At 41.6% G+C, this 13,598-nt stretch overlaps 1 protein-coding gene across 1 annotated transcript; it reads right to left on the bottom strand.

The window, feature by feature from the left end:
• Window positions 1–1,164: 1,164 nt before the first annotated feature.
• Window positions 1,165–10,480, bottom strand: GJA1 (gap junction protein alpha 1). The gene is made up of 2 exons (XM_062632409.1): window positions 10,223–10,480; window positions 1,165–4,240 (listed from the first exon to the last, which is right to left on the bottom strand). The coding sequence occupies exon 2, from the start codon at window positions 4,222–4,224 to the stop codon at window positions 3,079–3,081; it is 1,146 nt and encodes a 381-aa protein (XP_062488393.1). The 5' UTR covers window positions 4,225–4,240; window positions 10,223–10,480; the 3' UTR covers window positions 1,165–3,078.
• Window positions 10,481–13,598: the final 3,118 nt, after the last annotated feature.

Consider the following 13,598-nt stretch of genomic DNA (forward strand, 5'->3'; position numbering starts at 1 on the left):
CTGGGTGGGAGAAACGGCCTGTGGAATGTCTTTACCCTACACACACACAAACATGCATTACCCACAAAAGATCACTCAGAGCGCCTTGGCACTGAAGCACTAATTTGTATCAGTTGTTCAAGATGCCTCAAGGAACTGAGTCCTTAACGTGGAACATACCTGACAATCAGCCTGTCTAGGAGACACCAGATTTTGTCTCAGGGTGAGACCTTCCCTGGATGTTTCTGTATCCACCTTTCCAAGGGCATGATCCTCACAAAATGCTTGGAATGCCCTTCCCTTTATACAGATGAACTAGGACAAGCCAGCTGAAGTATGACTCATTGTTATTATTTAAGGACTACTTGGAGGAGTCATTCCTTGTGCTGGTTCTTGTGTAATATCTTTTAGAGCTGCAAGTCCACTACCACTGTCCTGCTTATTTTCCCCCTTGTTTACTAGTAGGAGGGAGGAAGAATTAGGACCTAGAATGGCAAGCAAATTTGAAAACAGAAAGCTGTATGATAACTGCATGACCATTGTATTTTCATTTTTCAAATAAAGAGTTTGAGCTATCTTCCCTTTACAGTTAAATGCTGGAAAACCAAGTACTGTATGTCTTCATTAGGGAAAGGGACCTAAATGGTGAAGCAGTAAACACCATGTGAAATCCCAGCCTTATTAAAATCAGTACCTTTCTCCCATTGACTCTGAAGGAATGAGGATTTCATTCCAGAAATTGAAACTGTCAGTCAAAAAATCTGATTACATGGGGAAATGTAAACTAGAGGCAATGATTTCATAAGGTTGAATATAGGTCATATATAAAAATTGCTTAAAAAAAATATGCGATAGTATCTTACTGCTACCTTTTTAATAATAGTTTGCAAATATATATTTTCTGAGGCTCATGGCAAGATTTTAATTGCAATAGTTCATGCTGAGTATGACTTCGTTCAGAAGTGGCATAGCACAAACAGTGCTTGGTCTTCCAGTGTTGTGAGAGTATCTGAATCTGGTCCTGCAAAATTTCAGTTCAAAGTAAATCCAGATGGATTAAATAAAGAATACTGCTGAAATGCAGTGCAACTGGGGAAAAACAAAGAGGGGAGGAACGAGTTTGGAACTGTAAGACTGAAACAAAAGATATATGTCCGTATAAAACAGTAAAAGACAATTAGAAAATATATTTATACTAAATTAAAACTTTATTGACTAATGTTCTCCAGACAACATGATCCAATGGAGTATGGCTGCATACATGCAATGAAGTTGAACACAACAGTAGTTTAACATGGAATGTCAAACAAATTAATACAATCCATTAAATGAAACAATTTATCTGTGTTGCTGCAAAATGAAACCAAGCTGTGTATTTCCTTGGTCAACCTGTGTTCAGCTAAGAGGCTATGCATTTGAAGAAACTGGTAGATTTCCTTAGCATGTATTTCAAATAAATTAGCTAGAATTGTACTCTTTAAAAATCCTTTCAACTTCACTTGCATTTCAAACAAAATCTAAGTGTAAACACTAAAGTTGCTAGAGCCATCTAGAAAGACCTGTCAAACTCAGAGTGGACATTACAGTTCAGTGAACGTGAATATTCAGAACAAGAAAAATACCAGTTGCTGCAAAAGTCATGTAGGCGTATTTTATTATTAATCCAGCACAAAGCATTTCTTCTAAGTTTCTCACATAAAAGACTAAAGCTTGCTTACAGTACTACATCTTCTATCATTCAAGCATCATTATTACCTATCAGGGAGATTGGCTAGATGACCTAATGGGTCTTTTCCACCCCTAAGTTCTACAAAAGAAAATCATTCACGCCAGTAAGAACATTGTTCGCTACATCCTGGGCTTGATCCTGTAGCATTTGTTCAGCAAAACTCCCACTGATTCAAAATATTTTCCAGAGCAAGACATCCAGGATTAGGCCCTTTTGATTTTTTTTATTTTTTACAAAACCATCCATTTAGGATATGTGGAAAATATTCTATAAAATTAAAAAAAATATGACATGTGCTTGACTTGCATTGAAGGAATCAAGAGCATGTAAACACCATAGTGGCCCACATCTTCACAATACCCATGAGAAAGTGTCAACTGCAAATAATCTCTGTGCGTTTATTTCCCAATGAATGCTTCCGAGGGTGTTTCATGTATATCTTTACCTCCACATCCACACACATATGTACACCCTTAACATACATGAGGGTGTGACAAAATTCATGAAAGCCAGTTGCTTGCCTGTCTTAATGCTTAAATCTGCAAGTGGCAGCAAACTGGGCTTTACATGATACTAATTAGACTTTATGTGAGCAGCAGGACACAAGTATCGCTGTGGGCAAAAGAGTGTGGCTGCTAGTTCTACTAATGTGGAGCCATCCCGGTTATGCACATCACAAAATCTACCTGCATGAAGAGCTGGAAAAGCAGGTGACCAAAGCGTTTCTTGGTGGGCCATATCTAAAATTTGAGTTGAATGATTTAGAGGCTGTAGATTGTCCAAACAGGAGCCTTTTGACAACCTGGAGGACCATGTTGGGAAGTTTACCTTCAAAGTGCAACTTTCCAAGAATGGAATGTTCTTGACAGGGAAATGATCAGAGGCAATCCTGGATTTTTTTGCTTGTTGAATAAGAAAAATGTTTTCATCTTCAGGCAGCACTTCACCCTGACAAACGTGAGTTCAGTTATTATTGGGTTTTAGTATTACAGAAGATTCTTTAGAAACAAACATGATAGTACACACATACACATACACTCAGATATTTACAGCCTTTCTAGAAAAAACACCCCCCTACCTTAGTACTGACTACCTTTTTCTTATTTTTTTTCTTCTTTTTAGTATTTAAATTCTTTAAACCAGCTACATTAAATACCAATGTGTACTGTACCACCCCACACCAACCCTACATTCCCCCCAAAAAACAGCAAGTATTTTAAAAGTTTGTTCGCTTGTTTGTTTGCTTTTATGGTTGTTAAAATCCTCTGCTTGAGACTGTTAAGTACCACCTCCACTGGAACAAGATCAGCACTGACTGCATCTTCCAATGCATGTCGTTTCATAGTTGAGCAAGTACTGCAGCTAGAAGCCTAGATCTCCAGGTCATCAGGTCGAGGCCTGCTGCTGGCTCGGCTGCTGGCTCTGCTGGGAGGCCTCTGGTCCACAATGGTGAGGGGTTGCAGCTCGTGCCCCGACGCCAATTTTTTAGTGTTCTGGTGCTCATCAGAGAAGTCGAAGGGCTGGGCATGTGAGTTGGAGATGGTGCTGCCAGCCTGCCCCATTCTGTTCTGCTCCGCGCTGTAGTTGGCCCAGTTTTGCTCGCTGGCTTGCTTGTTGTAGTTACGACAGGAGGAGTTATTCCTGTCTCCGGTCACGAGCTTGTACCCTGGAGGAGACATGGGAGACAAGGGGGCGGTCGGGGAGGAGCAGCCATTGTAGTACGCATATTTGGGGGAGCCACAGTCCTTGGAGGGGCTTATGGCACCGCTGTGGGAGTAGGGGTCATTTTTCCCTTTCACACGATCCTTTACACCCTTGAAGAACACGTAGAAAAGCTCAATGATGTTCAGAGCAAGAGACACCAAGGACACAACCAGCATGAAGAGGATGAAGATGGTTTTCTCAGTTGGACGGGACAGGAAACAGTCCACTCTGTGCGGGCATGGATCTCGCTCACAGGTGTAGATGGCATTCAGGCTAAACCCATAAATGTACCATTGAATCAGCAAGAAAGCCACCTCGAAGACAGATTTAAACAAGATGCTGATGATGTAAGTACGGAGCAGTCCCCCACGCATCTTCACTTTGCCATGCTCTTCGATTCCATACTTGAATTTCTTAATTTCTATTTGCTTGAGGTGCATATCCACATTCACACCGTCATTTTGGACCACCTTGAGCTCTTCTTCTCGTTTGTTCAGCTTCTCTTCTTTCCTCATTACATAGAACACGTGTGCCAGGTACAAAAGTGTAGGTACAGACACAAATATGATCTGCAGAACCCAGAAGCGTACATGGGAGATGGGGAACGACTTGTCATAGCAGACATTCTCACAACCAGGCTGTTGAGTGTTGCACCGGAAAGCAGACTGTTCATCTCCCCAAGCAGATTCAACTGCTGTCCCCAAGAGCAAGATTCGGAAAATAAAGAGGACAGACAGCCACACTTTCCCTCCTGCAGTAGAATAGGCTTGAACCTTATCAAGAAGTTTTCCCAAGGCGCTCCAATCACCCATCTTCACAGGATGCTGGCTAAAGAAGGACACACAAAAAAAGAGGGATAGTTAAGACAGAGCTTTAATACCTTTGATACACTGAATCACAGACCAATGCTAACAGAGCAGTGATGTCAGCTTGGTTTTAATTCATGTGTTTTACGTGATCTGAAGAGCAACAACAGTTTTAGTTAGTCTGCAAGTGGAATGGAAAGTCAGGGAAACTGAAAAAGAGAAAGTAACACATAATGTCTCAGAGCACAATGAAAAACAGAAGTTTCTAACTTCACTCCTGTTTCCAAGAAGACCATGACAAGCTTCAGCTTCCTTGGTGGCAGCCTCAGTTCCATGATATATACCTGCCTCAGGTAGAAAACAGCTGTGACACACTGGTGAAGCAGGGTGTGTAAGCGCAGAGTGGAACAGCCTGAAAATTCTAAGAACACATGAAAGATTTGTCTCTTTCGGTGTGCATCACTCACAGTAGTTTTTATGTTCACTCTTTAAAAAAGAGTAAGAAAGCTAACCATCATATAACCTAGATACAAAAGGTTATACCAAGTTAATGCCAGGGTCGGGTACCTAAAATTTTATCCTTGCAAGAAGTGTACTGTATTTCCTACAGCAACATGAAACTGAGCTCTTGCATATCTTGTGTGTAATACAGTTAAGAGTATAGCTCCTAATGATGCCAAGTTTATAGTATACTGAATTTCAGAAAAAATCCCTTGGTATCTACGCACAGTTTATACATTGGTATTTGCAGCACAGAGATCACAGTTAGCATACTTTACCTACAGTTTTATGAAACAAAACCAGTAAATACACGAAGTGCAGCTAGGCTCATGTTACTAAATTGGAGGAACTGGTTTCCTGTTTATCTGTGGCTTGCTTGATTCATCAGTTTCAGCTTTGCATTTGCATCTTTTTGTATTTAAATTCCTTCACTTTGTTTTGAAAGGAAAAAAGACTTAGCAAGAAAAAAGGTAAATGAGCTCTTTCTGTTTTTAAAGCAACTCCTGGCATGCAGTTTGCATTCCAAGTGTGGAACACTGCAAGTTTAAATTGTCTCTCTCCACTTACTGCAAGTTTAAATTGTCTCTCTCCACTTGAGTTTTAAAGTGCGAATTTCTGGGACACAGGCAGCTTCTTGGGGATATCTAGCAATACACAGGATGACAGAAAAGGAATTGTTTACTTTATGTTCTAGCTTCATAGGAAAACCAAAATTCAATATAGGATTTTTATCAACTGGAGAAAGGTAATCTTAACTGCATTAAAAACGTATGTTTTAACTTACCCCACATGATCACATATGTGAAATTGGGCACTTAAAAAAAAAATCACAAGTTTTCCTTTTCAAGTACACGCTGCTGGGTATAGGTATTTGTTCCGTGCATACTGAGTAATCCCTTCCTGCTATTAATAGTTCTGATATTGTCCAAATGATTTCCTCCCCATCGCATCATGGATATATTTCCTAGTGAAGGTCATTTATAGAAAAAGGCCCTTTCTGGGTAATTCATAAAATAGGAAATTTTAACACCAAGGAGATCTGCTTTCAAGAAGCAGTGAGTCACTGGAAACACGATTGTAAGTCTGGCAAGCTCAAGCATAACAATAGATGCCAAATAAAAACACACCGTTCCTGCCATCGGAAAGAGTCTGGGAGAGTAATGGGAGACAAGTGTTTAAAGTGCTCACTCTTACAGCTCAGAGATGACAATTATCTTTAACCCCTGTAAAATACCCCAGGGACATTTCCTCAGTCAGATTAGTCACCTTGTTCTGCAGTTTACCTACAGACCTTGCCTCCAGACCCTTCCCCAAGCAACTAGCTCTTCACATGAATGAAGCCCCATCAAAGGGTCAGGCCTCCTCCAGACTTAAATCTGTAAGCCGCTGCTGCTGCTGCTGGGAGAAGTAGGCAGCGTGTTTGTGTCTGACACATCCCTTCGGCCATCCCAGCTTTCATTCTCCCCAGGAAAGGCGGGTGTGTCTTTATGGGATCTGGTGGCGGAGAAGGAGTCAGGCGCACGAGCGCGGAGGTCTCCGGAAAGGCTGGAGTGAAATGTGACCAGGTTCCTCCTCAGGCTGGGATTGTTAAAACAGAGAACAGCCTGTAACTATACATCATGTGAAGTGTGTTTTAAAGGGAAGCTATTTGCTCCATGTCGTGGAATTGGACAGAAGGAGCCTTTTTCCAAGTAACAGCTTCTTGATTTAATTAGTTAGGTCTGTGATGATTCGAAACTACTGCATTAACAGACTTTTCTCAGACTCCACATATTTTTTTACTGTCTAAATGTTATTTCAGATTGTAAGTTTGATTAAGAAAACAGAGGGACGTGTTATTTCTAGGCTGTTACGTGTGGTTTGTTTTTTAATTACACTCCACTCTGGTCCATTAATGCAACATGATTTACTTCACTTTTGACCTACTTAACCCCACACCTGCAATATTTTGAGAATTTACTACCTATTTTTTTAATTTGCTTCAGCATGCAAAATTGCTAAGTTTCATTTATGTCCTCTGGCAATATAAACTCCAGGAGGAAACATTCCATGCTTGAATTACTCATACATAGCTTTGAAAAGCAACTTTTTTTAAAGAGATCAGTTACATGCTGGCCTTTGCCAGTGATAAAAACCCCTCATCAATTCAAAACATTGTGCTGTTAATCAGATAGCCTCGTGGTGGCACAAATATATTATTCCTTTGCTTAAGTGGATTCTATTGCTTTATGAAACACAGTACTCTGTTTTGTTGTAGAGAAAATTCATTCATCGGCTCTAACTTGTTTACTTTCAGGGCACTGAAAGACCACTTTTATTAACTGATTACAGTATCGGTTTACTGTGTATCAAACAGTTATTTAAGTATTCTAGCTTTGTAAATAGTTTGAAATGGATGGTAGATAGCCTATAAAAATAGTTCTTCAGCATTCTGGACTTCTTTTAAAACTTCCAAACACCTTAAATGAGTCCCCAGAAGGACAGAGGTTGACCTGATCAATTGATTTCAGTACTTCAGGAATTTAAGGATACAGCTCATGATGAATATGTGTATTTCATAAGCTCTTACTGTCTATTATTTTACAGCATTATAACCTTTTTCTGAAACAGACCAATGCTGGCCTAGTAAACTCTCTGAAAGATGAATTTCTTCCAGGTCCTACTGTGTGTGGGTAAAGACGGGAAAAAGCCATAGAGCAGCAGGAGATATGACAGCATTCATCTGCATGGGTTTTGGATGACCACATACAGAAGAAATTTGATTTGTAAGCCACAATTAAGAAATTCTAGAACTATTTTTTATGGATAGTATTCATCATGTCATCTGGTTCATATTTTCCAAGAAGAATAATGCAAACTCAGTGCTGTGCTAACATGCCCAGGTCTGACTACAGTGATAGAAGGTCACATGTTAGCTGATGGAAGAGAGGTAAGGGTTAGAGTGGGATCTAAAATGGAATTGTGCAGCTGAAGCAGTTGGGAAACAGGCCAAAGTTTTGGTTTTCCAACTTTTCCTCCCTTTTTATGAACGCTCACACACACAAACAGCCAACAAAAGAGAAGATTCTGGACCTTGAACATCAATCAGCTTGTGTATTTCCCCAAAGCAACCAGCAGTGCAGAGAAAGCAGCTGAGATGTACAACTGATGGGGCTTGGATGGGTTGGAACAGTGAAGACTAGTTTTCTGAAACATTACAAGTGTCAGTGAATGTCTTCCAGACATTCCCCTGGAAAGGTGTTGCTCGTGTAGATCTGCGGATGAGCGTCAGTCCCTTTCATCCCCTGGACAAAGATTATGTGCTAAATGGTTGCAGTAACTGGGATTTAAAGTGTCACAACTGTGTGTTTTTTTCCGCTGTCTGCTAGTATTGCTGGTAGTCAGCTGCTAGTGGATCTACCTACCCATAGCCTTTGCCTCTCCGGTCTTGTACCCTCTACACCTAATTTAATTCTAAGGTGCAGTTGCAAAAGCAACTGTAAGGACTTTTTTAGATATTCTCTAGTTGTACAGATCAGGTCTACCTTGTGTGTTACTGCCCAGATTCATCCGTCTCCTCGCTTGCTTTGAATCAAAGATGGAACAATTCCCTGAGTGGGTCTCAGACCCTCTTTGTGCTCCTGCCAGTGGATTTTGAAACCTGGATTTCTGAAACACATTTGTTGCATACACTACAGCCCAGGTGCCTTCACTAAGGATAAATTCAGTGGGTAACATGGGGAAGAGATACCAGAGACTGGGGGAAAGACAGCAACATATCTGATGAAACAGATAGATTGCTCAATGTCATCTAACCTTCCTCACACCCACAGGAATCCTTGGCCTAAACCGACATTCATTTCAGAGACAAACAGAAATAATCTTTCAGACTTGCATAATATGAGACCTGAGATAATGTTACAGTGTTGAATCTTTTTGCACTTCTGAGTGTGTAAGTGCTCAGATTTATGTTGCAAAACAAATACTTCTCTTCCCTCCCCTGAACCCAGCCTGCTGCTCACCCTTCTCCCATTTGTATGCTTGTTAGGTATCATGGGTCAGTGCCAGTGTTTGGCTTTGAAGTTTCTGAAGGAAACACTTCAGTAAACATCCCAAAGACTTGAGGCTTAATTTCTGCAGTGTAGTGTGCCGTCCAGATGTTAAAAACGGCAGGATGAAAGCTTCACGCGAGTCCTCCAACTGGCTCCCTATGCGCATACACACGCACACAGATAGAAGTTGGGCACAAGGTGTCCATAATCCATTTATGTCCCCATTACCAGGGTTTTTTGTCTTAAGTCTCACATACAAAAATCAAAAGCAACTCCTCAGACAAAATACGCCACTTCATGATGCTTGCTGGTTATCTCCAGGCAAAATGTGAGGACACACATAAGCGCGCAGTATTCTTGCCTAAGAGGAGAACGTGTTGCTTGATAAGATAGACTCTGTGCTTAGTCTGTCTTTCAGATGAAGGCTTTTTCCTGCCTCCTCGTGTGGCTCTTTAACTACTGGCTAGCAGCAAGCAACAACTGCTGTTAAGAAATCACTCCAGGTCTTGCAACGTAAAAACCTCAGTTCGCCAACAGATGCCATGAAGCATTTTTTCCCTCTGCATTTTGGTATTTAAACCTTCAAGGTAATATAAAGGGAATGTGTCATATTGGGATTATGACACATACTGTGGATATTCTTTCAAGTTCCTCCTAGACAACTTGCGCTTACATCTACCCAAGACTTTCACAAACTTTGCCAGCGTGGTAAGGCATATCATGGTATCTTACATTCCTTCTCTAAAATCCCTCATCGAGGTTGCTAAAACAGAGTAACTATATACAAACCAGGTTAAAAAACCATAACCCACGTCTGGATTTTATCACATCTATATTAAAAGAAGAGGGGAAAACCTATCAGGAAGACCACGTGCCAGTCACCACTGCAGTAGCTACAGCATTTAACAAAGCACCTAATTAAGAACCTTGTTCCGCGCAAACTAGTAGGCATCAATCAGGATTTCCACAAGAAAGCAAAATGTGCGGGGCAGAAATGGGGTGCACTCAGGACAAGGTCTCCCTGTAGCTGACTTCTGATGCAACTTCGGTACCACCGAGGCAGCTGAGGTGCCCCTCCAGTGTTTAGCTCTTTAAAGGAGTTCATTTACCCTGAGAGAAGGAAGGGCAGAAAGGAGGGATTTCACCCAAACACCAGCAACAAGTCTGCAGCTCAGCCCCGCAGCCGCAGCTTCACCACGGTTCCTCCTTCAGTGGAACGAGGCTAGAAGTTGTGGAAGCGCAGGAGCTGAAGAAACGTGCAGAAAGAAGACGAAAGAAAGCAGAGAACTTCTGCAAGTTTGAACTTAGCAGTTTATGAGAACTCACGCTTCTACAGATGTGCATTTTAAGACAAGTTCAGCCACCAGCGCAGTAACACAAAATGCTTGGGGTTAAAAAAAAAATAAAAAATAAAGTGTTTTCAGACAAAAGTGATACACAAGAAGATGAAAAAGGCAAACTTTTCAACTTACCCTTGCTGATCAGCAGTGAAACTGGATCAAAATACTTCTTTGGAGGGTTAAAGTAAAATGGAAGAGCACGTTCAGACACTCAGACCTATTTAAACTTTAAAAGTCTACTGATGCTTTCTATTTTTCATCCTTCCCCACTAATGAGAGAAAAGCGCTGATACCTCGTAAAAGTTTTTTCTACGGTGGAACACTAGGAGAGCTTTTAACAAGTTTTTAAGGCTCTGGCTGTGCAAGAGGAGGGGAAAAGGAGGGGTGGCAGCCCGGGAGGAGGGGCGCTCCGCGAGTGGGGAGGAGGAGGAGGAGGAAGAGGGGGAGGAGGGACAGAACTGAAGGCACAGCAAAAACCCGCCTGGGGAAGCGGGGAGGGCTGGGGCATGGAAGCCCACTTGCTGATCTAACAAAACAAACATGAGGAGGCAGCGGCCATCCCGCACCTCCCATCCCATCCCCCCCCCGGCCACTGAGGGCACCTGGGTGGTATTGCATCCACATCTGGACTTGCCTGGGACAGACGAAACAACTTGGCTCTCTGGTGTGCCCCGGGAGTTTCGCTACAGGGAGAGGGGAAAATGCATGAAAGGGATTAATAGGTAACCAGCGTGAGCCTCCTGGATGCTGGGGCTGGACCGCGTAGCTGCTTTCTCCAGTCCCTCCTTTGCCACCACATAGGAGAGGAAGCCCTCTCAAGCTTTTTTTTTGTGAACACAGCTTTGTTTACTTAGTTCTGTTTCTTTTACGTGCACACATGAACATATGCACCAGGAGCAGCGTTTTGTTTCTACAGGAGATGCATCACACTTTTTTTTCATTATTATTTGTGTGTGTGTGTGTTTGCGCGTGTGGCCGTCCCATGGGAGAAATGAAGAAATGATCTCACATTCCAGGAAACTCTTTCCAGGAAACTTCAGAAAATAAAGCATAGTCCAGAAAATCGGTCTGCCATAGTGAGAAGAAATGCTCCTGATAGGTTTTGAGCGCATTTTGCAGAATAAAAGCATGCTCCAAAACTAGTCTATTCAATTAGTATGAAACTAGTTTGGCTTTGCTCCTGACCAGTCCCTGGTTAAACACTCCTTGAAAAATGCCTCCTCTATAGAACAGAGATTAATGTATTTCTCTGCCTGTGTTAGCTCTTCACACATGGATTCCAAACTGCATTAGGAATTGCTCTTGTACTTTTTCATGTTACGGGGTATTAGCTCCCCGGTAGAACTGCTTAAGAGCTTCTCTAGAAGGTTTGTGTTTAGATGGTTCTTAATGGAGTTTTACATTTTGGGTCCTATCTGACTCATTTGGGTTTCAATTAATGTTATAGGCTATTTCTGGGCCCAGTAGTGTGGATGAGCATTTTATGCTCTTTAAAGGCTACAAAGGAGGGGATAAGTCCAGTAATGGCCATTAAGAGGTTCCCAAATAAAGGTCCTCTTTACAGTTTCTTCCTGAAATAATGAATGTTACACTCCACAACACAACCTAGATATCACTTCTTACTTTTTACAGCCCTTACCTACTGCTTTTCATCCAGAATTCTCCGGAGATGAGAACTAAGACAAGATCTTTGTAGAAAGATACTCAGCAGGGGGCTTTGAAGCTGGGAAACAAGAACACTGGTTCCTGCTCTGGAGTTGTTTGTAGCAGACCACACTGCCTCCTGTTTGAGAGAAAGAGCTAGTACACTACAACTGTACTCCTTCCATTCCTCTGACTTCAGGTACAGATGGAGGTTGGTTTCCCTAGTCTGCTCCCTTTCCTTTGGTACTTAGTTTTGACAGCTTTTTAGTTTTTACAGTTGTCCAAGCCATATAGCAGAAAGAAGCCTTTTCCTTCTGTTCTCTGAGTCTTGTTTAAAGGTTGCTTTTTATCTTCATAGTAAGGGAGAAATTGAGCTTTGTGCTTAATAGGCTGTGGGCCCTTCTTGAAAATGAAAAAAATTGTAATCTATAAACCGTAGCGTTTCACTGCTTTTGTGACTATGGTATAGACAGTGAGCAGAATACAGGTAATGCTCCTGCTGCTGCCCCATAAAACATGGATGTTCTAGAGCAAAGTGCAAAACTCCACCAACATGGCTACATGTGTGCTGGTGCTGAGACAATGAGGAGATTTGGGATGCTGTATGTGTTGGTGCTGGAAAAGCTGCCTCTTATGAAAGCAGAATTATGCCAGGAAAAAAAATGCTTGAATTATAACATGCTAGAATACAATGCTATTCTTACCTGTCGAAGCCGGCAGGCTCACAGGGTCCTGCTTGCCTGATCTTGCATTTTTCTATGTATCTTCCTACATAGGCTTTGCAATTTTTCAGGCACTCTGTTTTTAAAAGAAGGACTGAGAAGAATTTCTCCACTTAAATAAAAAAAACAGTAATTGTGAGAAGCCCAGGACTCCTAAAATCCACTTTGGAAAACTAAAATATGTGTGTTAGTAACAAGGGAAGAATAATTTTGCAGTAATAATAAGCATAACACTTGGCTTTGCTATGGCTTTATCCACATGAAACGGGAAAGTATTTAAAGTCTTCACTATGATGCTCTGTAGAATTAGGAAGAATTATTACTAGTCCTGATAAAAATGCCTTAGAAATGTCTTCTAGAATTTGGAAATCTGTCTGTGATCACATTTCACAGCTTATTACCAGAACATACCCAGCTTCAGATGATGCAGTGATCTACCCTTTCACAAGGTTAGCAGAAAGTCTCACACTCAATTTGCATTGTAATGGAAATAAGCTTTTCAGATTGAACGATTGTCTTCACACACAACTCTTCTTCAGCTGAAGCTGTGTTCAGCAGGACAGCACAGGGGTGTCCGACCTGAGATATTTGCAAGTCTGTTCTTAATCATGGACTAAGAGACGGGGTAAGAAAATCACAGATTCGAAGCTTTGTGTTGTGGGTCACAGTGTCTTTTTACATGATAGAGAATAAGATTTTGGGGAGCGGAGCAGAGCTCTCTGGTACCTATATTGCCGTTCATTGACACGTTTTGCCTTCTGGAGCACACAGCGCTGCCTTGTGAAGCAATCTTTAGCATAGCAATGCCAGGACTCCAGAACCTGTTTGTCTTGGTTTGGCAGGCTTACATTCATAAGGGCACGTTCACACTGCGACCCAGACACAGTGCTGCAGCCCAGGCTCAAAGTGCATTTCTGGGACTGAACCTTGGGGCTTGGGGTGACTTCCACAGGATTTCTGTCCACTCTCTGCTGAATCTCAGCTGAATCAGTGAAATAGTTGAGAGCCTGGAGTTCCTTTTCTGGGTAGACTTTCCAAAGGAATCATTAATTGTATTATTTAATATTTTCAGCCTTTGACGCAGATTCATGGTTAACCCAGTCCATTGTTTCCTTTCTGTTTATTACCTGAACACATTCTAT

This window comes from Pezoporus occidentalis, unplaced genomic scaffold (genome assembly GCF_034315485.1).
Source record: "Pezoporus occidentalis ecotype Australia unplaced genomic scaffold, CSIRO_AGI_Poc_V1 ctg39, whole genome shotgun sequence".
NCBI lineage: Eukaryota > Metazoa > Chordata > Aves > Psittaciformes > Psittacidae > Pezoporus > Pezoporus occidentalis.

What these genes read in the sequence shown, in the direction of transcription:
- GJA1 (XM_062632409.1), bottom strand. Translation starts at nt 4,224, where the DNA reads ATGGGTGATTGGAGCGCCTTGGGAAAACTTCTTGATAAGGTTCAAGCC.